A 25,352-nucleotide genomic window follows, 5' to 3' on the forward strand; every position below is an offset into this window, starting at 1 on the left:
GCCTGGGTTTGAGTGCAGCTCCGCTTCCCATCCAGCTTCCTACTAGTGTGCACCTTGGGCAGCGGCAGGTGATGGCTCGAGTACCTGGGTCCTTGCCACTCCCTTTGGAAACTGGCATAGAGTTCTGGACTCCTGGATTTGACCTGATTCAACTCAACTCTGGCTGTTGTGGGCATTTATTTGGGGAGTGAACTAGTAGATGGAAGATTCTCTCTCTCCTGTCAACATTTTAAATGTTCGTATCCTTTGGCCTGGTTATTTCCCTCTGCTCAAGTTTTGAAGGACACTCATCCACAAGGAGGTTCATTGCTGTGCAATCAACAATAGCAAAATATGAGCAAAAGCCCAGATGAGATCAACAGGAACATGATGAGGCAAATTGTGGTCTATACCCAATAATGGAATATTAGGGGGCTCTGAAGAATGAGGACGGTCAGTTTTACAGGCGTGAAAGGAAGTCAAGAGATGCAAGCGAAGCGCAGGGCCCTGCATGTGGCACGCCCCCCTTTTAAAGGCCTGCAGGTGCCAGCACACAGAGGAGGAAGGCAAGAAACTTTGTTTTACAATCTGGCTGCAGCCTAGGGTACCTTTGGTCTAGGAAGTGAGGGGAAAACAAACAGGTACAAACTGCTCCACATACGAAAACAATGGGAATCTGAGACTGCTCCTTGGCAACTAGAGAGAGGGGAGCAATGGTTCTCATTCCTGACTACCCATTAAAATCACCTGGGGGTCGTTCCAGCCCACGTCAATCAAACCCTGGAGTGGGCGTGGGGCCCAGGCCTTGACGGCACTTTCTGTTCTCCAGGGTGATTCCAGCAGGAGCCGGGGAGAGAAGGACCTCAGAACCCAGGAGCCCCCGGGACAAGGTAGGAGAGCCCTGCCAGGGGCAGGCGTCCTGGGACACGTGGAGGGCTGGAGTGTGAGAAATCCCGCCAACTGCGCTGACATGACATTGCTAGGAATGAAGAAAACGGAATCTTGGTTGTTTCCTACCCCGTGTTAGAGGTCTGAACCTCCAGAAAATGTTTGCCACAAGCAGTGTTCTCTGCTGGAGCTGCTTTATGGGCAATGAAGGGTGGGTGGCAGCTGATGAGTGGTGGGTTGGGTGTGTGGGTGGGGTGGCGGGTGGTGGGTGGGTCGTGTTTTAGTGTGGGTCACAAGTCACAGGTTGTGTTTGGGTTGGTAGGTCATGGGTCATGGGTTGTGGTTGGGTTTGGGTGATGGGTCGTGAGTAGCTGCAAAGCAGTGGGCAGCTTCCCTGTGGTCTCAGTGGCGCTGGGTGGGGAGTGGTGGTTCCTCCTCCACAGCTGCTGATGGAGGGGGTGGAGGCATTTTATTTGGGCTATACCAGGAGAGGCCCGAGTGAGGACCTCTAATCTGTAGCTGCTGTGACGTCTCCCACAATTCATCTAGAAGCTGACTCTTAAAAAAATGAAAACAAGAAGCATCCGCCATCTGGTCAGGCCTCGGTATCTGCAGGGCCCAAATGCATGGAGCTGCTTGCAAGTGTTTAAATGCAATTCCAGAAAGTTTCCAAAAGCAAAACTTGAATTTGCTGCTCCCTGAGCACTGTGCTGACTCCCCGGAATGGTGTGATGCCTGGGTGCTCCCTGCTGTAGCTTGCACTTCACAGATCCTGTCTCCTGCCTGTCCCTGTGCTTTCCTACTTGTGTGTAGTTAGCCCTACTGAACATGAACAGACTTCTTTTTTATTGCCATTCCTCCCTAAAGAATAGAGTAAAACTGCTATTTACAAAGCATCTGCATGGCAGTGGGTATTACAAGTAATCCAGAGATAATTTAAGGTGTGTGGAAGGATGTGGGTAGGTTGTATACAAATACTGCACCCTTCTATATAAGGACCTAGAGCATCCTCTGTGTTTCGGTCTCTGCAGGGGGCCCTGGACCCAGCCCCCCTGTGAACGCCAAGGGCTGACTGTGTTGTTAACTGCATGACCTAATGCTGTGCCAGGACTGCATGTAGTTATTTCTGGTCCATTACACAGTCTACGTAATGAAGGATGTTTGGGGTTTTCTTGTTTACTACCAGTCCCACTGAGTACACCCTGCTCACAATTATTCCACCTGCCGCATCACCTCCCTCTCACTTCCGGGGAGCCTGTGGACCTGCATCCTCTTGTTCCCACCTGGCCTGGCTCCACAGCTGAACCCCACCATTATGCCCTCCTTGACCGGCTGCTCTGCTCCAAGCCCCGCTTCCCTTGTTCGGCCTGTTGCTGCTTTTTGCTGCAACACATTCTTGAGCAACTCGTCCAAGGTGCACCGAGGATACATTCTCTGAATTCTTACGTGTCTAAGATGTCGTCATCCAGCCTTCACACTTGATTAATAGCTTGGCTGGGTATAGAATTCTGATTGGAAAGAATTTTCCCTCGAAACATTGGAGGGCTAGCCCCACAGGCTCTTGGCCTCCAGTGGTGCAGGTGGGAAGTGTGATCTCTGACCGATTCATTGGAAAACAGATTTTGGGGGGTTGTTTTCATTTCACTTTGTATTTTGTTTCCTGCAAAAGCTTCTAGAATTTTCCCTATTCTTAATGTTCTGAAATACCACAGTGATACTTCCCCCCATTAATCCTGTCCTTTTAATCTGAACACTCATGCTCTTTGCATTCTCTTTAATAGTTTTCTCCTCCCCACTTTTAGAAATCTATCTCTATGGCATTCTAATTAATCAGTGGCTGAACATTCCAAATCAATCCTGTATGACTCTTACATTTTCTATCATATTTTTTCAATGCTCACTCCTTGGCTTCTTGAGGGATAAATTCCATCAGAATAACCCCGCTGGCTCTCTCCACCCTCTCTCACTTCTCCCCTGAGCAGGAGACTGGTGAATTCAGGGAAAGAAGCAGGACTTATGGGCCGGCTTCCTTCTCTCTAGGACTCTGCCAGACTGGGGAAAAGATGGCGCATGATCTGCACCTGCCATCCAGCCTCAGGCCTCCCTTGCAGGGGCTGCAGTGCCCAGCTTGGGCCAGTGTGAGTGCGTCTGCCCAGCTCAGGAGTGGGTGTCAGAAAGCTGGGTGCTTGACACTGTACCCACCAGTGCAGTGCCTTGTTTTTTCCAGTAGAGAAAATGCCATTCTTTACTGCATCCATCTGTCCATTTTTTTCCTGGGTTTCAAACTCAAGTGGAAAAGGGGAGGGCTGTTCTGGGCCCCCTTAAGCTCCATTTGTCTTGTGGGCTTTTTGTCTTACTTGTGGGAGATTTCTCCTCCGAGCTCATTCTTGTGCTCTGGTTGTCACTTTTCCAAAGCCTCCATTCTTATTTATGAATGTTAATATCGTCTTGTATCTTTGGGAGGAGACTAATTAGGCTCTTTTAAAATTCTCTTCTCGTCCCTACAATTACTGCTTGTTCTTCTGGAGTCATTTTCTTGCAATTTTTGGTGTTGTTTTTTCTTTCATGCTGCTGAATTTAATCTAAGAGATGACAGCCCTTGGACAGTCTCTAATTTTTTTTTTTTTTTTGACAGGCAGAGTGGACAGTGAGAGAGAGACAGACAGACAGAAAGGTCTTCCTTTGCCGTTGGTTCACCCTCCAATGGCCGCCATGGCCAGTGCGCTGCGGCAGGCGCACTGCGCTGATCTGATGGCAGGAGCCAGGTACTTCTCCTGGTCTCCCATGGGGTGCAGGGCCCAAGTACTTGGGCCATCCTCCACTGCACTCCCTGGCCACAGCAGAGAGCTGGCCTGGAAGAGGGGCAACCGGGACAGAATCTGGCGCTCTGACCGGGACTAGAACCCGCTGTGCTGGCGCCGCAAGGCGGAGGATTAGCCTAGTGAGCTGGCAGTCTCTTCATATTTAAGAATGAAATGGAAGGCGACTGGAAACTCTGCTTGTGTAGGTGGGGCTTGCGGAGGGAGAGAGCTGCTTCCTGGTGGGAGGACTGCACACCTGCTAGGAGACGGGAAAGCCTGGGAAGTTCAATGCCAGACTCCCAGGAGTTAAACTCAAGGGTGCAGGGGAAGGACCTGGGACTCCGTATCCCTTGGATTTGTCAGTTAACCCCAACCTTCAGGCCTATGCTTCTCTCCAGTGCCTTCCTACACTGGGAAATTTTCTCAGAGAATCTGGGCTCCCACCCTGGTTGTTACCCCATCTGATCTGCCTTCTTCCCCTTCCCTGTTTTTACTTTTCTAGATTTTAGCTTCTCTAGCCTTCTTTATCAGTTACACTTTCTTCATTTGCTTTCCATGTTCCAGAAACTCATTGAATGCTTTCATTTCATTGACTAATTCTCCTTATTGTCGACAGAAACCACTTTTAATTCCATCACTGTCGTGTCGGTGTGAGTTGGCAGGAAGAACATTCGGGGTACTTCAAAAAAATTGTGGAAAATGGATTTCACAGGTAACTTGTTTTTGGTGAAAAAGAAAATGATAATAAAATCAACCAAATAAACCTTTGCAACTCGTGCATAGTTTTTTCCTAATTTCACTTCATGAGTTTTTAAAGAATCCTTTGTATGCATGGATTCTAAGTATTTTTTTTTTTTTTGCACCCAAATAAACTTACATTCTAATTCCACTGCTCACAAACTTTTAGAAGCACCCCTGTATGTCCTGTCCGCAACCTTGAGTCAGATTGCCCTTTGAAAAGTTCTGGGAGTAGACAAGGATTGTGAGGAAGAAAATCTTCCCATCTTATGCTGCACATTTTTGCACTGTCCAATTTGTTGTTTTTGTTCCTGTGGGCCAGTACTGTTTGACAACAGAGAGGAAGAACAGGAAGAAGAATCCATTACCATGACTACTTGTCTCTGTCAGCGTTTTTTTTTTTTTTTTTTTGCTGAAAGCTTCGTTCAGAACTATGCCCACGGGCCATACCATGACACTGTTAGGTCCTAGATTCTGTTTTCTTTCTTTCTTTCTTTCTTTCTTTCTTTCTTTCTTTCTTTTTTTGACAGGGAGAGTGGACAGTGAGGGAGAGAGAGACAGAGAGAAAGGTCTTCCTTTGCCGTTGGTTCACCCTCCAGTAGCCACCGCGGCCAGTGCGCTGCAGCAGGTGCACTGCGCTGATCTGATGGCAGGAGCCAGGTGCTTATCCTGGTCTCCCATGGCGTGCAGGGCCCAAGTACTTGGGTCATCCTCCACTGCACTCCCTGGCCACAGCAGAGAGCTGGCCTGGAAGAGGGGCAACCGGGACAGAATCTGGCGCCCCAACCGGGACTAGAACCCAGTGTGCCGGCGCCACAAGGCCGAGGATTAGCCTAGTGAGCCGCGGCGCCGGCCTCTGTTTTATTTCTTGAGCTTTTCCTAGATGTCCCTAGTTCCACTTCTTTCTTCTTTGATTCTTAATGCAAGTTTGCTGTCAAGATTCCATTTCCAGCCTTCCCTTTGGCTCCTCTGCTCAATTCTCACAGCCACCGTGGTCAGCACCCCTCTTGCTCAGCTTGTCTACTCTCAACATGTGCCTTCACCCCATCTAATTTTTCCTCTGTTGCACCCTGTCAGTACGTATGTGCTCATTTGATCAGGCTACTTGAAAAAGGCAAATAAATCTGATGTTCCCTAAGGACAGTAGTATTCTTTTAGTATTTAGACTCATAGAAACCACTTTTGGTTCAATATATCTTTTCCTCATTAAAATTCAATAGGGTCTGGTGTTGTGGTGCAGTGAGTTATGCCACTGCCTGCTATGCTGGCATCTCATATGAGCCCTGGTTTGAGTCCCAAATGCTCTATATCTGATCCAGCTCTCTGCTAAGGCACCTGGGAAGGTAACAGAAGATGGCCCAAGTGCTTGAACCCCTGCCACCCATGTGGGTGACTTGGATGGAGTTCCAGGTTCCTCGCTTCTGCTTGGCCCACCCATGGCTGTTGCAGCCATTTGTGTAATGAGTCAGCAGATGGAAGATATTTCTCTCTCTGACTCTAACTCTGGCATTCAAGTACATAAAAATAAATCTTGAAAATTAAAAAGCAGTTCTTCAATAGCCCCTTGATTGCTTCAGTGCTAACACCTTGTCTGATTTTTTTTAAAGTAGCTCTTCTTCCATTCTTGGTGCAGAGTATGTTAAGCCTTCCATCTGCACAGGCTGTTTTCTACTTTGATCATTTAAGAAACTTGTTTTTTTTTTTTTTTAAATGTTCTTTAAAGATAAAAGAAACTTCTAGACATTAGCAGTCTACACCAGAGAGACAGAAGTCTGAATGTTAAAATAAGGAACTATAGAAGAAGGAAATATGTGCATCATGCAGGTGGGAATGATTTCATTTTGTATTTCTCCACTCTAAATGACTCTCCAAGTATAATAATGAGATAGAACATTGACCAGGTTCTTACCATATGTCAGATCATACAAGGCTCTTTATATGCACTTTTACTTAACCAAAATAAACATATAAGGTATGTACTAGTATTATCCCCATTTTCAGGTGAGGATATTAGTAGAGGAACTTACTCTGGATCTCACCAGCAGCAAGTGAGATAACCCACGCTGACAGGATAGACCCCAAGCCTGCCTGACCTCAGGGTCTACACATGAAATCTCTGGCTGGTGTTTCTCTTAGCAGGGTTTGCCAATCACCTGGGCTCATGTTCTTTGGCTTTGGTGAGTTCTATAAGTTTATACACTTAGCGTTTGCATATCTCATTATAGACTACAAGAATTGTTTTGCCAGTTATAAGGATAAACTTCTCCCAAGGAGCATGAAATTGTGGTTTCTTAAATCAACTTTTCTGAAAACTGAGCCCAAGCAACAGTTAGGGAGTCCTCATAAGACTTCTTTGTAGAAAATGATAATTTTTTTTTACAGGTACTGTATTTAGCTAAGTTTCCAAACCCCATACTGTGTCATACTGATGGTTACCCTATAAGAAGAAAGGCAATCCACTTTATGCTGTGTGAATATGGGCTGCCTTCACAACTGATCTCGCCTCAGAAATCCTATTAAATGTCTGCTTTAGCCCTTTCTATGCTGTGTTTTAAGTAAATTACTTAAACTTGAGCATTTAGAGACGTGTTTAGTACCTCACTTTGGGTGTATTCCATAAAGCAGTTGACATATTTCTGGTTCTATATCAGTTTTCCTGGGGGAAACACACATTAAAAACATATTATTTAATTTTCAGGTGCTGGCTTAAAGCCAAGTACATTTATTAACAATTAAACCCTTTTGACAGGTCCACATCTCTAAGCTAGGAGTTACTGAAAATTGAACCAACTTACACCCTTCAAATATACATGCCCTGGACTGGGAAAACAAGGAATACTTATTAGCAAACCAGGCAGCTGATTTGCTCATGCAAATATTTATTAACTTCAATAGGACATTATGATTTCTTGAGCACTGTCATTCTTTTAAAAAGCAGTGACTGTGGGTGGGCTTAGCTAGAAAATATAAGGTGTGGAATTTATTTTTGTAGAATTCAGGAACATTACAGTTGACTAACCTCATATATAATAATTCTTACTGACTAATGAGGCAAGTCTAAAAACCATTTCCCATTAATAATAAAACTTTACATGGAACTGTAACAATTTTGTTAAGAGTTATTCCTTCTTTGGAGACTTTCACTCTAACTAGTTTTTTTATTCGTGTGATATGGAAAGACTTGCTACAGTATTAAGCACATATTATTTTTGGGGTCCAACAAGACAGAGGTGAGGCTGACAGAGTGATCTAATTTTTTTAAGTGCATTTAATTTTATAAACTAGGGATGCCAATAAGATAAACAAGTATCTACTAAACAAAACTTGTGGGCCACAAAGATGGTCAAGATTATGGAAGCAGGGTTAGGAAGAAGGGAGGTTAAGGCAGTGCGGCTCTGCTACTTGGTTCCATTTCGTCGTCATCATTCCTACTGCTACTTCCTACTTTTTAAGAGTGTGATTTCTGTTTCATCACACCCCAGTTCCCAGAGCAGAGCCTTTATTTATTTATTATTTATTTTAAGTTGCATCAAAGGATCTATTCTTTGAAGTCTTTATTAGAGCTTAGATTTATTTGCTTGTTAGGCTATGCTTATATCTTGTACAGTGTGTATTTTCTGTTTACTTAGGAGGCATTTCCTGTAGTTGGGAATTAGATGTATCTACTTTGTCCCAGTGGCTGTCCCCAGTGCTGGTAGAACCGACCTTGGGTGGTCTGCTCTGATGAGCAGAGCATGGAGCTAGAAACCCTGGATCCCCTCCTGTCCTGAGCTTCTCTTATGCAAAGATCAAGAGGCCTCCTTACATTCTAATTCCAGATAACTTCAGTGAGCAAATGTATTTCATTGATTTGCTAATTCTCACAATCCTATTTGGCCCCAGTCTCCTCATATACAAAATGCGGACAGTAACAGAACTACCATTTGGAATTGCTGGAAGTCTGGGGTGTGTGTGTGCATTCTATTTTTCACAGCAGCTTGTCCAAGGTACATTCAAGTATTAGAGCTGCTCTCCTGATTGCACAGCCCTACCCTGCCCACTGCCTCAGTCAAGATGACAAACTTATCTAAGAGCTCCTAAGGAGTAAACCGATAATAGTATTAACCATAATGTTCAAAATATAAATATCAGGGTGGGCATTTGGCATAGTGGTTAAGCTGCCAGTTGAGATGCCCACACTAGAACACCTGGGTTTGAGTCCTGGCTCACTCCCAATTCCAGCTTCCTGAAAATAAGCACCTTGGAAAGTAGCAGGTGATGATTCAAGAGTTGGGCTCCTGCCACCCATGTGGGAGACCTGGACTAAGTTCTCAGCTCCCACCTTCAGTCTGGCCCAGCCCTGGTTACTGCAGGCATTTGAGGAGAGAACCAGCAGATTCTCTGTCTCTCAAATGAAATATTTACATATATGTGTATATATATATATTTCAAATAAAAACATTAAGAGTTGTCAAATCTAAGTATTATATTTTTCAAGATTTATTTTTTTATTTGAGAGGCAGAGTGTCAGAGGGAGGGAGGGAGGGGGAGGAAGGGAAAGATAGAAAGAGAGATATCTTTAATTTGCTGGTTTATTCTCCAGATGCCTGTAAGAGCTAGGGCTAGGTCAGGCCATAGCCAGGAGCCCAAACTCTATCCTGATCTCCCATGTGGGTGTCAGGGACCCAGATACTTGGGTCATCATTTGCTGCTTTCCCAGGTGCATTAGGAGGAAGCTGGGTTGGAAGCAGAGTAGCCAGAACTCAAACCAGTGCTCCAATATGGAGTCTGGAGACCCCAAGTGTTGGCCTAACCCACTGTGCCACAACGCCTTCCCCTAGTTTTTATTATTAATACACATCAGGAAGCTTACAAAATCAATTCTTCCATGCATATTTAAAGTTAAAAATAAAATTCTTGGAGATAGAAATTTCTCATAATTTTCATAATCTATTTTTAAAGTTATCAGCTCAAACATTTATAGGATTGAACTTTGATACCCAGCACACTGGAGAAATCAACAAATGCATAACAGTGGGACTTCCCAGTTCCAGGCCTTCCTCTATGTTTATAGTGACATCCGGGCCCTGCAGGTCCAAGCAAGACTCAAACCCGCATCCTGGCTCCTGGAACTCTCAGTCCTGAGCTGCGCCCCAGAGCCCTCCTCATTCCTCAACTTTATGATGTTCTCTCAGCTCCAGTATCTTTCTCTGAAAAGCAATTTTTCCCATCTCATCCATGGGAAGTCTTTATCTCTGGCCCAAACACCAGTAAAAGTTATGACCCAGCCTTTATCTCCTCAGCTGAGGGGCCTCTGGCTCGTGTTTCTCCGACACTCCTTAGCATCCGTGTTTGCTTTGTGCGGCCATGGTACTGGGCTCCCTGCTGGAAATCTAGTTTCCTGTGGTCAGGGGCCGCTGGGTCTTATTCTTTCCCACATCTGACTTTATACCCACAACACTGCATTTACCAAAGTGATTCCTTAATGGATTACCTGCTGAGCCAAATTTAATCCACTCAGATCAGAACGGTGTTCTCACACTCACAGTGACAGGATTGAAATTCTGTGAACCCCTAACCAAGGCTGTTGCATTGTGCTCAGAAGGATCCAGAGTTACCTTTTCAACATTTATTTATTTTATTTTATTTATTTTTTTGACAGGCAGAGTTAGACAGTGAGAGAGAGAGAAAGGAAGATCTTCCTTCCGTTGGTTTACCCCACAATGGCCGCTATGGCTGGCGCACTGCGCCGATTCGAAGCCAGGAGCTAGGAGCTTCCTCCTGGTCTCCCATGCAGGTGCAGGGCCCAAGGACCTGGGCCATCCTCCACTGCCCTCCTGGGCCACAGCAGAGAGCTGGCCTGGAAGAGGAGCAACCGGGACAGAATCCGGCGCCCCAACCAGGACTAGAACCTGGGGTGCTGGTGCCACAGGCGGAGGATTAGCCAAGTGAGCCGCGGTGCCGGCCAGCATTTATTTATTTTTAAAAAGATTTATCTATTTATTTGAAAGGCAGAGCTACATAGAGGCAGAGGCAGAGGGAGAAGGAGAGAGAGAGGGAGAGGTGGGGAGGGGGGAGGAGAGATAGGCCCTTCATCCGATGGCTCACTCCCCAGATGGCCACAATGGCTGGAGCTGCGCCAATCAGAAGCCAGGAGCTTCCTACAGGTTTCCCATGTGGATGCAGGGGCCCAAGGACTTGGGCCATCTTCTACTGCTTTCCCAGGCAATAACAGAGAGCTGGATTGGAAGAGGAACAGCCAGGTCTTGAACCTGTGCCCATATGGGATGCCAGCAATGCAGACTGCAGCTTTAGCCAGTTCACCACAGTGGGGCCCCACCTTTTCAGCATTTTAACACAGCATTTCCCCTGTTGTCAATAACTAATACACACACATTTTAGATAACTTGTGAAGATATACAAGGGGAAAAAGTTGTCAGTAAAACTACCTTCCTAAGGTATTTTTTTTTCTTTTTTAAAGATAGAAAGCCTGTTTCCCTAGAAATTCTTAACAGAGACAATATAGCAAGTGCATGTGAACAACCACATCTGGGTTCAAGTCCCGGCGGCCATATGGGATGCTGGTACTGTGGGCAGCAGCTTTACCCGCTACGCCACAGTGCCAGTCCCTTTCCTCTCTTTTAAAAATTATTTTTTTTAAAGACAGATAAAGGGGTCCAGCATTGTGGCATAGTGGTTGTAAGGCTGCCAGCTGTAGCGCTGGCATCCAGTTTGAGCCCGGCTGCTTCACTTCTGAGCCGGCTCCCTGCTAATGTTCCTGGGAAAGCAGCAGAAGATGGTCCAAATGCTTGAGTCCCTGCACCCACGTGGTAGACAGAGAGGAAGCTCCTGGCTCTTGGCTCCTGGCTTTGATGTGATCCAGCCCTGGCTGTTGTAGCCATCTGGGGAGTGAGCCAGCAGATAGAAACCTCTCTCTTCTCATCTCTCTCTCTGTCTCTCCTTCTCTCTAAATCTGCCTTTCATATGAATAAATAAATCCTTAAAGAAAAAGAAAAATTGAAGTAGTAATACCATTTTTGATTCCTATAGAGGTTTTAGGAAGATCAAGTTATAAAACACTGGACAGTAATTTGTAAGTTAGAAAGCACTACGTGCCTGTAATTTATTTGTGTGTTAAATTGTACAGTAGTCCATGCACTGTGGAGCAATGAGACTGAATCTTGAGTAACATTCAAATTGGTTCATGCCAAGTTCTATTACCTGTGTTAAAAATAACCTTCACTTCACCAAAGGGAAAAAGACGATTTTTGAGTCCCTGCTACATACCTAGTGCTATGCTCTTTGCCTTACACTGGTTTTTCCCATAGTGCCACACAGGAAAACAATGAAATTCAGTGAACAAAGCCGGAGGTACTTCACGATGAAAACTAAGGTGGCTCTGATCTGGAATCCCATGTTCTTTCTGTCCTTACTATGGTCAGAGACACCATTTGGGGAAAGTATTTCTATGGAATTCCTATTGTTCTCATGGAAACACTTACTCTTGTGGAAAATTCCAGAGTGACTGAAGGGCATTATTTGATTGGATACAAGGATTATTTGATATAGGTACTCCTTGAAACGTTTAAAGAAGTTGTGATTGTTTCACTTTAGAGGAAAGAATGAACTAATTCCAAAAGCCATTTGCCAGGAATTGAAAGGAAACAGAATATTGACAAACAGTGGTATCTCCTGTGTGTAATTTAAACCCATCTTCAAGTATAATTTGGAAGTTTTCGTAGCATGGTTTCTTTAGACCTAAGAAGTGAGGCTGAGGGAAGCTATGGAATTTCTTTCTTGATAGAATGCTTGTTTAGAACAGGGTAGATTATCTTTCTAGGACTTATTCATAGTCCTGTTGGAAGTAGAAAAGTAGACTCTACCAAGTAAACATGAAGGGAAAAGTTGTTATAAATCCTGAAACTGTGATTAAAATGCATGATATTACAGCAAAGGGGGACTGAAATGATATTACAGTACAGAGACACTTGAGGGTGCTCTAACCAGCTGCTATTAAAAAAAATGAGTTAAACTGTTCAGGTATTGGGGGAAATGAGGGACTACTGTGAATGGCAGTGTTGACATCTGACTTTTAGCACTGGCTAAACAGAACAACCTTAGAATAGATGGCTTTTCTTTTAAATCAAATGTATCGGTCTTCCCTCCCCTCTACCACCCTTCTTCCCAGTTTAAAACGTGGAAAGCATTCACACTGGACAACTTGAGAAACACGTAAAGAGAACAAAGAAGAAAAAAGCTCTCAGTATGGGAGGCTGGGTGTTCTCATGTCAGGCCAGTTGGAGGCTTAGCTCAGGAGGCCGACCTTCAAACGCCAACCCAGCCTGTTCACATCTTGATTCCACAGACCTACTGATGGTGGTAGTAGGGGGAGGAGCAATGGGGGGTCTGATGACCGCAAGCAGAGAATTAGAGACGTATGTTTATCTCAATACATTTACTCTCATTAAAGTTCATATTCACTGACATCATGCATCTCCTTGAGAAAGCCTGCCCACCCACCATTAATTAAAGCCACATTTTAAAAAGTCAGTGTGTGCACTTTTATTCCAATCAAAAGTAGCCTCCTAAGTTTTGCAGAGTAGGCAGGAGAGTATCTGAGGCCTGACAGCTGTTCACCTCTACACAGGGAAGAATCATGTAATGTACAGTAAAAGCCATGTTATTCAGGGCCTAAAATATAATGGCTAAGATCTGTTGTCTTGAAGAGTTGAAACATTCAGTATCTAATAACTTATTAAGCAAAATTCACATTTATTTTGGTAAGTCAACATTCTTTGGATACAGTGTATGACCACATGCCTTTATCCTCCCAAATGATCAGAGAAATCTAACTGTGTTCCCTGTCTGAATAATTAAGCACCACACTCCTATTGTAGACACCACAGTTCATAACTTTTACACGTGCTATCAGTGTCAAAACAGAGGTCAATGTAAATTTCTTTTATCCAAATCATTGCACAAACAGTAATTTCCCATAGCTGTAGGATTGCACAACCACAGTCTATATCCTTGGCAGTAGTCAACCTAACTTCATAGATTCATGAAAATAAGGAATGTTGACTTTTCAAGTTCAAGAAAGGTACTATTTGTAAACAGTTCAGGTCACACTCATCTTAGTCTATGTGCTAAGCAAGAGTTCTTTCCTTCTGACTTCCTTTAAATGAGATTTGCTCTCTCCAGGAGCCTAGTAAAAAGGTTTTCATCCAAACAGATCTGCATTCTTTTCTATTCTTTTCCCTATTAAAGCCCCCCTTGGAGACCTTTCAATTTTATACTGATCTTCCTTTCTATAATATCCAGTACATTTCTATGTTGTATTGATAAAAGACAAATTATGGTTATCTCTTCCCATTTGTAATTAGCTTATTCCAGAATAATTCTGACCAAATATTTTCTGAGGCCAGCCAATTTATTCTTTCTATATAGAGGTGTACCTAGTGGGCAGCATTCTGGTTATGCTACCTTAAAGAAAGGGATGTGTCATCAATAGATCCAAGCACTGGTATTGAGATGGTTTAATCCTGACTCCGCTCACCCCTGAGCTGGGAGCTGAAACTTGAATTCTAGCCCTTACTCTCTATCAACTCACCACGTGACCTTGAGGGTTTCTGGTTTTCCATCTGGCAAACAGTGGGTAGAGAGTAACTACTGTGTCACAGGCCCACAGCCCAGGAAGACTAGCAGATAAGGCACCAGAGCACCCCTTGGGGGGCCAAGTCTTTCCTGGTCTGCTTACTCTTCCAGCAAAAAACACAAAAAACAAGGTAGAGCTTTTATGAGTTAGAGCTGGGTCTGGCTCTAAAAGAGCATTCCCGAATACAGAAGAAGCCAATGAACCGTGCCTGGTGAATTTCATGAACAGTCTGGGAGAAGATGCTGTGGATATTGCTATCTCTTAGACACAACCATTCAATGTACCACTGCTATATGGGAGGAAGTAACATCCTAATCCAGACCCTATCTGCCCAGATGATACAGGATCCAGAGGGACCATAAAACACTTGACTCAACACAATGCCAAAAGCAATGGGTGGACTCCTTCAGCTCAGCTGTGGGAAGGAAAGTGGAGTGTGGGTGGGGATCTTTTAACCCAGTCGGTGGTATTCTTTAGAACAAACAGCTCAGTGCTGGGGGACAGTGGAAAGTTGTGACTCTACAGCATTTTATCAGCGCTAGGAAAAGTTTTAGATAAGCTCTGCTCAAGTGATTGATAGGACCATGCTGTGTACAAAATGAGCACCATTGCATTTCCATACCTTCCTGCCCGCTCTGTTGTTGTGAAGATTCATCAGCGCTCTGGCATCCTTTCCTTTCCTTTCCTTGGCATCCACAAAGGCTCGGGCAAACTTGATCCCATAGTCAATGTTATCACTGCAGCCACCCCAGTCGAAGGTGCCCTTGCTGTCCTTGGCAGTTCCTTTCTTCTTTGGATCACAGGAACAGGATTTTAATTCTCCTTGGCTACAGGCCCTGGTGATGGCAAATACAACTCCAGCTGAGGAGATGGCGTATACAAAGGCAGATTCCCGACTACCTGAAACAAAAATGCTTTTCTTAAAAGTGGTCTGGCAGCACTAGCTCTGAAGAACTTTCACACGGTGACTGTATGATATTTGATCTGCTAGGGGCATCCATTGCCACTAGACAAAAGGCTGATGGGATACGGGAAGATTTATTTCATTTCTAGAGCTAAGGCTCACTCTTTAATATGAATGATTGCCACGTAATAGATATCTGTAGAACAAGTCTCCTCAAAGCAAATGACAAGTATAAAAACCCAAAATGGCCTTGTGTCTTCAAACCAGCTCATGCACATGGCATCGCTAGCTAAGCCTTAGTTTTTTCATCTTAAAATACAGTCTGAATTCTACAATTCAATCATTCCATGATATTTTTGAGTATTCACAGCTTCTGTTGGAAAAAAAAAAAAAAACCAAACTTCTGAACTACCAGGCATTACTGAAGACATTCATAGGCATTTAAATTATTGACATTGAAAGACTGAATTCAGAGAAACCTAGGGGCTGAGGTAGGACGAGAATTCCGGCAGTAACCAGCTCCTGGCGTTAACACTGAGAGCTTTGGCTTGGCATCAACTTTCACAAGTAATTGAAAGATTGTTGAAGGCAATATGCAATATCCTTGAGTTACATACTATGTCTAGCCATTAAGGTGAATGTACTTTCTTCTAGAACACCTGCACTAATCACTGCTATTGGGTAAAAGACAGTGAAAAGCTTTTCTTTGGTTTTTCTGGAAGGAAGCAAATTTACCGCCTATAATTAGACTTGGGCAAGAACCCTTTGGGGTGCTTTCTTAGAATTGTTCTTTATTAGACCACAGGCTACTTTCACTTACAGGCTGAAAGGTACATATTTCAGTGCAATAACTACATTAAATTATTTTAATAATCTGTAGTAACTCATAACACGGTGTTGCGGTATAGTGACAGATATAAGGCTCTTTAGGGTCCTTGTGCACCTTGTTTCTCAAGTGGAGCTGTATTTCATTGTTATTAGCATGCGTTGTTATTCATGGTTGCTGCAGCAAATATATTCACAATCAAAATAGAAGCTAGACAACCTAGTGCCAATGCAAGGCAGAACACAGAACCGTTGGGTGAGTTAGGATGTCAAGCGCAGTGTGACTTTCTGAGCCACACAGCTAGGAGCACAAACCACCTTTCTGAATGGAAGCCCTGCTTGTTTCCGTTTGTCATTCATGGCTAAAATTTATTATACGTCCCTGGCAATATTTGCTCTGCAAGTCTCATTATTAAAAATCAGGAAAACATATCTACGCCCTATTAAATGGCACTTACCTCAGCCTTCAGAAAATCTCTCTCTCGAAACCTCTAACCATCAGAAAAAAAGTTAATCATGCCCCGTAGTCAAATAAAATCAAATAGATGAATATTTGTCATAGGGAACAGGTAGTGGTCTCTAGATAGACCTGTGATGGTGCATGGGAGCTGTCCCAGAGGTCTGTAGTGGTACATGGGAGCTGTCTCAGAGGTCTGTGATGGTACATGGGAGCTGTCTCAGAGGTCTGTGGTGGTGCATGGGAGCTGTCCCAGAGGTCTGTGGTGGTACATGGGAGCTGTCTCAGAGGTCTGTGGTGGTACATGGGAGCTGTCCCAGAGATCTGTGGTGGTACATGGGAGCTGTCCCAGAGGTCTGTGGTGGTACATGGGAGCTGTCCCAGAGGTCTGTGGTGGTGCATGGGAGCTGTCTCAGAGCTCTGTGGTGGTACATGGGAGCTGTCTCACAGGTCTGTGGTGGTACATGGGAGCTGTCTCAGAGATCTGTGATGGTGCATGGGAGTTGTCCCAGAGGTCTGTGGTGGTACATGGGAGCTGTCCCAGAGCTCTGTGGTGGTACATGGGAGCTGTCTCACAGGTCTGTGGTGGTACATGGGAGCTGTCTCAGAGATCTGTGATGGTGCATGGGAGTTGTCCCAGAGGTCTGTGGTGGTACATGAGAGCTGTCCCAGAGGTCTGTGGTGGTGCATGGGAGCTGTCTCACAGGTCTGTGGTGGTGCATGGGAGCTGTCTCAGAGGTCTGTGATGGTACATGGGAGCTGTCCCAGAGGTCTGTGGTGGTACAAGGAAGCTGTCCCAGAGGTCTGTGGTGGTACATGGGAGCTGTCCCAGAGGTCTGTGGTGGTACATGGGAGCTGTCCCAGAGGTCTGTGGTGGTACATGGGAGCTGTCTCAGAGGTCTGTGGTGGTACATGGGAGCTGTCCCAGAGGTCTGTGGTGGTACATGGGAGCTGTCCCAGAGGTCTGTGATGGTACAAGGGAGCTGTCTCAGAGGTCTGTGGTGGTACATGGGAGCTGTCCCAGAGGTCTGTGGTGATACATGGGAGCTGTCTCAGAGGTCTGTGGTGGTACATGGGAGCTGTCTCAGAGGTCTGTGGTGGTGCATGGGAACTGTCTCAGAGGGTCCCCGCTTGTGTTATCAAGGACACAGGACTCTGAGTGAAACTGACATGTGCTGTAAAGGAAGGTGAGAGATGGTGCATGGCTTAATCAGGTCATAGCTTCCAGATCAATAACATTTTTATCATCCGCATTTCATAGTTCAGGAAAACATCTTGCCCATAGTTATCCCATTTATTTTCTCAAGTCTGGTCTTGGATTTGGAGTCCAGTGCCCATGATCAGAGATGCCACACAGGGGAAAAAAACTCCTAAGTGCCTAATAAATTTAGCAACAGTGTTCATTTTAAGGAGACACCAATTTTGTGAGGTGGTCTTTCAGGGGGAAGGGATGGGAGATGTGGATGACGGTGTGTCACTGAGGATCAGTCCTCTAGGTGTGGAATTCATCCTGCTGTGAGGTGCAAACAACTGCATTGACTTATTGGCCGAAAGAAAAAGAAATCACAATCTGCTCCATTTCAGAAATAATTTTCAAAGCAAAAACATCACCTTTCTAAAGATTTATCATTCAAACAGGTTACTAAATAGTTAAATGTTTATTTATTTGAATGAAAAACAGCGCATTGACTGGCTATTCATTTTACCTCCAGATGTTTTGATATCACGAAGATATGGCCTTAAGATGTTTTCAGTTAAGTGTTTGAGATGAATCACTAAAATGCTATGTGTGAAATAGTAGCACATTTCAAGAATTGGCTTTGTAACAAAATAAATTGTGATCTTAGGCCTCTTTGTAGAAAAACTGATTCTTTTTAAAGCCATCACAACATTCAGATCTAAATGGTGATGTTTTTACTTCCTAATGTGTGGCTATTGAAGTTGCTCTCATTTTTGATCTTAGAAAAATAAAGCAAGTGTACTATGAAGTACACAATCTCTGTTTTTGTTACCTGGGAAGGCCAAACACTAGAAACTAGAGTTTCTTGAAAGATGTGGTTTACTGAATTCTCTTTAAAACGATTTGATTTTAACATATGTATCTACAAAGGTAAAGCCTAATAATCTTTTGACTCTGTCATAAAGGCTTATTCTAGAATTCTGAAGGCATATTCTTGCAAGAATGTTTTTGGTTTTCCTCTGCTTGTGACTAGCAACTGTCTGTTCAAAGAGTAAATGACAAATGTCCCTAAGACTTATTCTTTCTTATTCTGGCTCTCTAAGGCAACACAGGCAAATTGTCTCCATGACCATCCAGTCTTTTAGTAACTTGGATGTTTTCTCTAAATGGTGTTACTCTTTGCTTTTCCTATTAGTCTATAAGCACATTTAGGTTTCCTAAGGAGAGTTCTTTACAACTCTAAGATATTAATTTCCACCCAAGCAATTAATTGTGAAAATATTTAAAACTGCCTCATTGGAATTTCCTGATTATTTCCAGGAAAAGCTGCTGTAGACCAAATCTGGCCTTCCCATAACCAATACAAAATCATCACTGATGGTCACAGGGGTTTGCATAAATGTTTGAGAAAGAATTGGGCCTTCTGTGCACAATCGAAATTGTGTAGCATGAGTGTTGTAGGTTCTAAGCACATTGGCAAAGCGTTCCGCTTCATCAGAAAGGAATCTGAAGGAAGTATTCGTTAGGATCTTATATTTACCTGAGGCCTTGGGCTAAGTCAAACTAGTCCCATTTCCACCAGTTCTAACCTCCTCCTTCCGAGCAGCTCTACAGCTCTGAAGAAGCAAACACTGCCAAGATCAGGATCCAGTATTTCATGAAGGAATCCCCTTTGGCACATATATGAGTACTATCTGTAGGGTCACTGGTCAAAACTGCTTCATTTGATTTGTGATCTAAAGATTTTTTTTTTAATAGGGAGATATCTTAATGGATCTAGAGGTGGTCATTTTGCAAATGAGAAATGCATCTACACTGAAATCACTGGAAAATGGTTGGGAGTACTTTGAAAAAGAAAGATTCTGATAAACACTGAGAGCCTGCACATAATGTATCCAGAGATTACTTGTGCTAGATATTTGCAAGCTCTCTTTGACAAGGTCCAGCACTTTAATTGATTCACTGGTGAGCTAATCTAGGTGAAGTCTTAAATTCCATGAAGCTGAAATTTACTATTAACCTTTCAAAAATTTGCGATGTCATATCGAAACTCCAAAAAGAATGCAGAAGAGTATAGTTCTTAAACTAGAGAATAAAATTGCAGAATATCGCAGTAAATTAACTTTAGGAATACTCCAAGAGTGAGAGTACTACGCCCTTGGGGGATTTTAGAGACATTCAGTTATGCATTTGGCCTCATAAAACCCTAGGGCTGTGATGATTACATGATAGAAACACCCTCTGTTAAGCATTACCAAGTTGCACAGCCTGGATGATTTTCTTAGGAATGGTGATGGGGGCTGGGGGGGGGCGCTAAAAACAAGTGTACATGTTCTTGTCTCTGGGGTTTGCACATAAACTCTTGTGTTTTCAAACAGGTCTCCCTATGGCAAATAGGCTGTGTTATTTCCTGGAGAATACTAATAATGCCAGCTTAGTAGATGGGTATTATTTGGAATTAAAACCTGATTTTCAATTGATTTTCTCTGATTGCAAACTAGCTAAATAGCTCCTTCCCATGTTCAGATGTTTATTTTATAATTGGATAATGTTGAAGTCTCCTTTGAAGGAAAAAAAAAAAAACCCTCATATAGTCTTGTTTCCTACTTCCGTCCTCCATAATAATCTTATTGCTTAAAATGTTGCTGGAAAATAATAGGTGCTCACTGTAAGTTCATCCAGGCTTTGGTCGTAATGAGTGGTGCTGGTAATACATAAGGCTGCAGGAAAGGCACAGGGAATGCAGGATAGGCCCTGCCCTTACAAATATATAATCCATTGTAAAAAATGTTCGATACAGAGTGGCTGAAGGCTGAGGAGCTGAATGAGAGGTCAAAGGCACTCAGTAAAGAGTTTTCTCTACTTCTCAATAACATTCACTCTGTTTTTGTAATCATGATGATCTTTGGCTGATAAGAGATGTGAGCATTCTACCCTGCTCTTCTGCTTAAATTCTCCTGGAAGGTTCAAGCCCCAGAAAGATAAGGAAAAAGTCAGAAGATCCCTGTGGCTGTGTCCTCCTGTCTCCTAGAAACAAAATCTGAAACAGGAGAGACGTGCAGGGTTGAAGCAATGCACAGAGCAGACAGGGAAGACAACAGCCCTGGGCCCTACATGCTACTCCATGACTGGCTTACAGTAAGACTATTTAGACAAGTCCCATGATTTTCTCATCCTTATCTTCAAGACAGAGACGATGCCACCCAATAGCACAAATGGATAGACTATAATGCAGTTGCAGCCCCAGTGAGGGTTGTGTGGAGCCAGGGGAGGCGAGAGACTTACTTCGGAGCAGAACCCTGCCAAAGAGGCCGTGATCCCTGTCCAGGGTGTTGCAGTTCCAGCGGTGCTGTCGGAACTGATACTGGCACTCTGCTGTCCACTCGGCCACACCCAGGCCTATGGCACGCATCACGTCCGGGTGTCGGTGGCACAGCTGCCGCTGGCGGCTCACCAGGCCTGGCACATTGTCACACATCACCCTGGAGGAGTCACCTGTAGCTCTCATGTACCTGGGAGGGACCAATGCAGAGAGGAGAGAGACGTGAGCAGACAGCCCTGGCTCAGCGTTTCCCAGGAGACTGGAGCAAAAGCACTGTCTTAGGATGGATTCTTTATCATTTTGGTGATGTTAAGCTGGTTTTAATTCACTGGAGAAGCAGGCGAAGGAAGGCACGGGGCAGGATCTGGCAGAAGCCACGCTGTGGTGGAGTGGTGCTTGTCTTTTGCACTTGAAGCCAGGGCCACCCAAGGACGCCCTTGGCAGGGAGGTAGAGGCAAGGACTGCAGTTGGGGGATTGAAAGAGATTGCAGCCTTCCAGGGGAAATGTGTTTTGGGGAGGACACCTAAGGACTTTCTTCCCTGGAAGGCTCTGATCTCAGTGACACAATGTGTCTGGACTTGACTTTGGAGGAAGCCAACCTCTGGAAGCCCCTCACTCCATTTATTTAACCTAATATCTTACAAACTGTCTGCATCTGTCTAATCAACACCTGCTGGTATCTGATGCTACAGTCTCCTCACAGGCATGCCATTCTTTCCTTACTTAAAAAAAATCCCTTACATATTTCCATTATCTAGTTCTCTTTAGCTTTTATGGAAAACCTTTGGAAAAAATTCTTTCTATTGTTATTAAGGACACTAAATGTTTGGAAGAATCAAACAATGTTATAGCTCCATAAAGTACTTTTTGAAAAGAAACTTTAACAAAAAATTACATCATCATCCCTACCCAGATGTTCTCTATTAGTTGTGAAATGTTTAGAAAGGTACCTTTTATATAACCCAAGCTGCCATAGGTGTCTTTTGAAGGGATCAAACAAGGAGAATGTCTTTTTCTTGTATTTTCATTATTTTATATGATCATAAAATCGCTACAGCTGTGACTTCCAAAAAATATATTTAAGTGACAGCTGAGAGACAATGTGACAAAAAGCCTGGGCAATAAATAATGTTTATACACCCATGGAAACAGAAATGGTCATTTTATTGAAACATGGTCAGTCTGATAAATCAATCTTTGATCCTGTGTCAGCAATGTCAAGGCTAAACGCCTTCCTGTTCAAAGCCGGCTTAGGGAGGAATTGAACCCTTTTTCCCACCAGCACTCTTTGCCTTACCCCTTTGAGGGGCTCTAGTATCTTCCTAAGAAGTTCCCTTCTCCAGTCTTTCACTGGGCTGAGAGGCTTACTTTTGCCAGACTCTGAAAACCAGAGCCCGATAAGCAGTCTTTCTGAGTCAGAATTCTAGTATCTGTTCTGAAACTTCTACCGGTGAGGAACTTTCCACGGAACCTAACTCCATCTCTCTCTGAGATCAGGAAGTCGGGAGATGGGGCAGAGTTTCTGCATGGGGACAGAAGCTGCCTTTGGAACTTTCCCCGATGCTAAGACCTGCCACGGTTCAAGGTTACATCACTATGCAAAATAAATAAATAAAGGCATTAGGTCAGCGCCCTACAAAGGCCGCCGGTGGAGTTACTCTTTGGGGTGCGGGTTTCGGACAGGGCTGTGGCTTGGCAGAAAGGCGACAGTGTCTACCTGGGGGCAGCAGGGCGTTCTTCTGCCTCGCTGAAGGGAAGCATTAGGAATGTGGGAGGACGGGAAATAATAGTCTGTGGGTTCCACAACTCCTGACTGCCTGAATGGACCGCCGGCTTATCTCCAGGCGTTTTGGGGAGAGAAAAAGGTGGGGGAAGCAGATGTAGTTTTCAAGGTGAATTTACACATACGTACGCGTACACACACACACACACACACACACACCCATGTGGAGCTGGAGAACTGGCTGGCGCGGCTCTCCACAGGATCACAAATTGGCTGATTTTGCGGTCGCTCAGCTGCATCCAAATAACCCAAACACCAGGGCTCTCATTACAGGGGGGCATGTGATTTTTTTTTTTTTTTTTGGAGTTGTCAAAGCTGAAAGGGTCTTCCGCGGAAAGCTAAGGGGCACGGGATGGGGCAACAGCAGCGCGCAGCAGTGGGGTTCGGGCTGGCGGCATCCGTGTCTGTGGGGCAGCGCCACCGCCTCGCAGGATCTGGGACCCGCGCGGTCCCCGCTCCCCTCTCCCTTCTCCCAAGTGTCCGCGTTGGGGACTTACCACCATGAAGAGCTGACCTCGGGGCTGAGCCAGGTCAAGAGCAGAGGGAGCCCCAGCCAGATTCCACCGAGAGGGGCGTTCATATTAACCCCCTTGCGTCCGCATCAGGTCAGACTCCGTGTGCGGGCGCCATGCGTGCGCGGAGCAGAAGCGCTCAGCGCCGGGAGCGCCTCGTCACGGCCGCCGGCGCCGCGCCCCCGCCCCCCCTGCTCGCGTCTGCGGGCGAGCAGCAAGACTCACTGATAAAGTTTCAAAAGACAAGCCCGGGGAGCGATAAAGGCCAGCCGGGCCGCCTCGCCCACAGCCCAATTCCCCAGGCGCAGGAGCGCGGCCGCCGCACGCCCCAGTCCGATCAGCTCTGCACCCCACCGGCAGCAGCTGTGGAGGGGGCGCTGCGCTGGAGTGGGTGGGGGTGGGGGGGCACAGGGTCTCGCACGCGAGTGGACAGAAGGATTGCCAGGGACGTCTGGGGGCGAGGGGGCGGGGAGGAAAGAGCACCAGCGTTTGGGGAAGCCCGGAGCAAAAAGCCAGCTCAGCCCCAGGAGCGCGCATTCCGGATAGGCGAGGCTACCCGCAGGCACACAGCAGTCCCCAAGGAGCAGGCGACATGGGAACGTGAGGGCAGGGACTGCAACAGGACTGGGTGCGAGATGCCAGAATCCACTCATGGCCTCGCTTCTCTCCCTGCCACTGGGAAGGATCAAAGCACTTGTGAATTTGGAGCTGCAAGGTTGGGGAGGGAGGGGCTGGGCCACCTCCGGGAAATAAAGACCTGTAGCCTAGGTTCCTCTTGTGTTGGGCTTAACCACAGAACTCCAGAAGAAGGGAGCCGAGAAGCCTGGAGTCCCCGGGGATCTCCCCAGCACTCTCAGCAGCGCACTGGGGACCACGAGATTTTCACACACACCCAGCTCCTCTCTGGCGCTGCAGAGCGCCGAGATCGCACAGGGAGGGCGGGAGTCCACCCAGAGGCTGCGCCCAGCGCTGGCCGCACCTTCCGCAGCCTGGGTGCTGGAGCTGCGTGACTGGTGGGGCGGGGGTAGGGATGGGGGTCGAGGGACCCTCAGCCCTAGACCTGGGCCAGGCAGAGCCCAGCGAGAGGGGCTTGGCCTGCGGGCGGAGCATCTCAGGCAGCAACTGGCGTGCGGCCCCGCGGTTTATCACCGGAAAGGAAGGAAGACCAGGAACTCACAGCGGCCGTGAACTGTTCCATTGCTCCTTTCCTGGGGCGGAGGGACCAGTCGCCCGCCCGTCCGCCCACCCGGGAACTTGCACTTGGGAATAGGCAGTGCGTGTGCATGCATGAGTGTTTAGGTGGGTGGGGGGCGCATTGTTCGCAGGCCGCAGGAGGGGTGGCCGTCCAGATGGCAAGGACAGGCTCTCGCCCTGCGCGCCCACCCCTCGGCCAGCCCTCCCTGAGCGCGGTGAGGGTCTGGACGAGGCAAAGCTCAGAGACGCCAAAAACCTGAAAGATGCTGTCATCGCCACCCCTTCCCCCATGCCGGTCCCTGGCAGGTCTGGCACCTCCCAGGCTGACCCAGATACATCCCCATTTGGGTCCGGAAGGGAGGAGAGGGAAACAAGCACCGAGCCACCCACGACTCGGGAAGAGCAGGGCCCCGCGCCAGGGCCGCTGCATATCTCTGGGCCGTGACCCAGGGGGAAGTTGTGCTCGGTCTGTGCGGGGGCGCGCGGGGCTGCGGCGTGCGCGGAGTGCGTGCTCGCTGGGGGAGGGTGTGTGCCGAGCGCTGCACAGCAGCACCCCGGTACCGCCAACCTCTGTGCTTAAGGCCCCACGTCTCCTACCCAAAGGAAATGCTAAGCTTCACCTCCATCCTCCTTTGTCTGTCTCCAAGTAAATGACACTCGGGAGTGATAGAAGAGATGACTGGCGTTGTTGGAACCAGAAGTTGCCAAAATTTCATTTCCACTGGCCAAGAAAGTAGGAGGGTGGATGTGTATACATTGGGAAAGGTAGGCAGTTGGCTGCTTCTCTCGTGAAAAAAGAGAATTGAAGCCATCTAAGGAACTCTCACTCAAAGTTCCACCCATCTCAGCACATCGTGTCCTCACAGCTAAGGGGTGTCAGAAATACACGCAGTGTGACCCTTAGCCTAGAAGCCCTGCTCCCGCCCCGGGAATTATTGAGTGGCCAGGAGACCTGCCCTTCAGTTGATGGCGAGGTCAGTGGGATGACCTAAACCTGAAACAGACCTCCTGGAAAAGGCAAGGACCATCCTCAAAGCTAATTAAATCCCCTCCAAAGGACTCCAGCCTGGGGCAGGAGGTTCATTGTCACATGCAGGGAAGAAATTAGTTTTGGTGAAAGGCTGAGAAAATTCA

The 25,352-nt window shown here is 46.0% G+C and overlaps 1 protein-coding gene across 1 annotated transcript in view; it reads right to left on the reverse strand.

The window, feature by feature from the left end:
- The window catches only part of WNT2 (Wnt family member 2), a 44,354-nt gene extending 20,982 nt beyond the window's left edge, over positions 1 to 23,372 (reverse strand). Inside the window, 3 exon segments of the mRNA NM_001171042.1 lie at positions 14,663 to 14,940; positions 20,692 to 20,918; positions 23,010 to 23,372. Coding sequence (NP_001164513.1) covers positions 14,663 to 14,940; positions 20,692 to 20,918; positions 23,010 to 23,092 — 588 coding nt within the window. The 5' untranslated portion in view covers positions 23,093 to 23,372.
- Between the last annotated feature and the right edge of the window lie 1,980 nt (positions 23,373 to 25,352).

Source organism: Oryctolagus cuniculus, chromosome 3 (assembly GCF_051225735.1).
Source record: "Oryctolagus cuniculus isolate XC-2025 breed Fujian yellow rabbit chromosome 3, ASM5122573v1, whole genome shotgun sequence".
Classification (NCBI taxonomy): Eukaryota; Metazoa; Chordata; class Mammalia; order Lagomorpha; family Leporidae; genus Oryctolagus; species Oryctolagus cuniculus.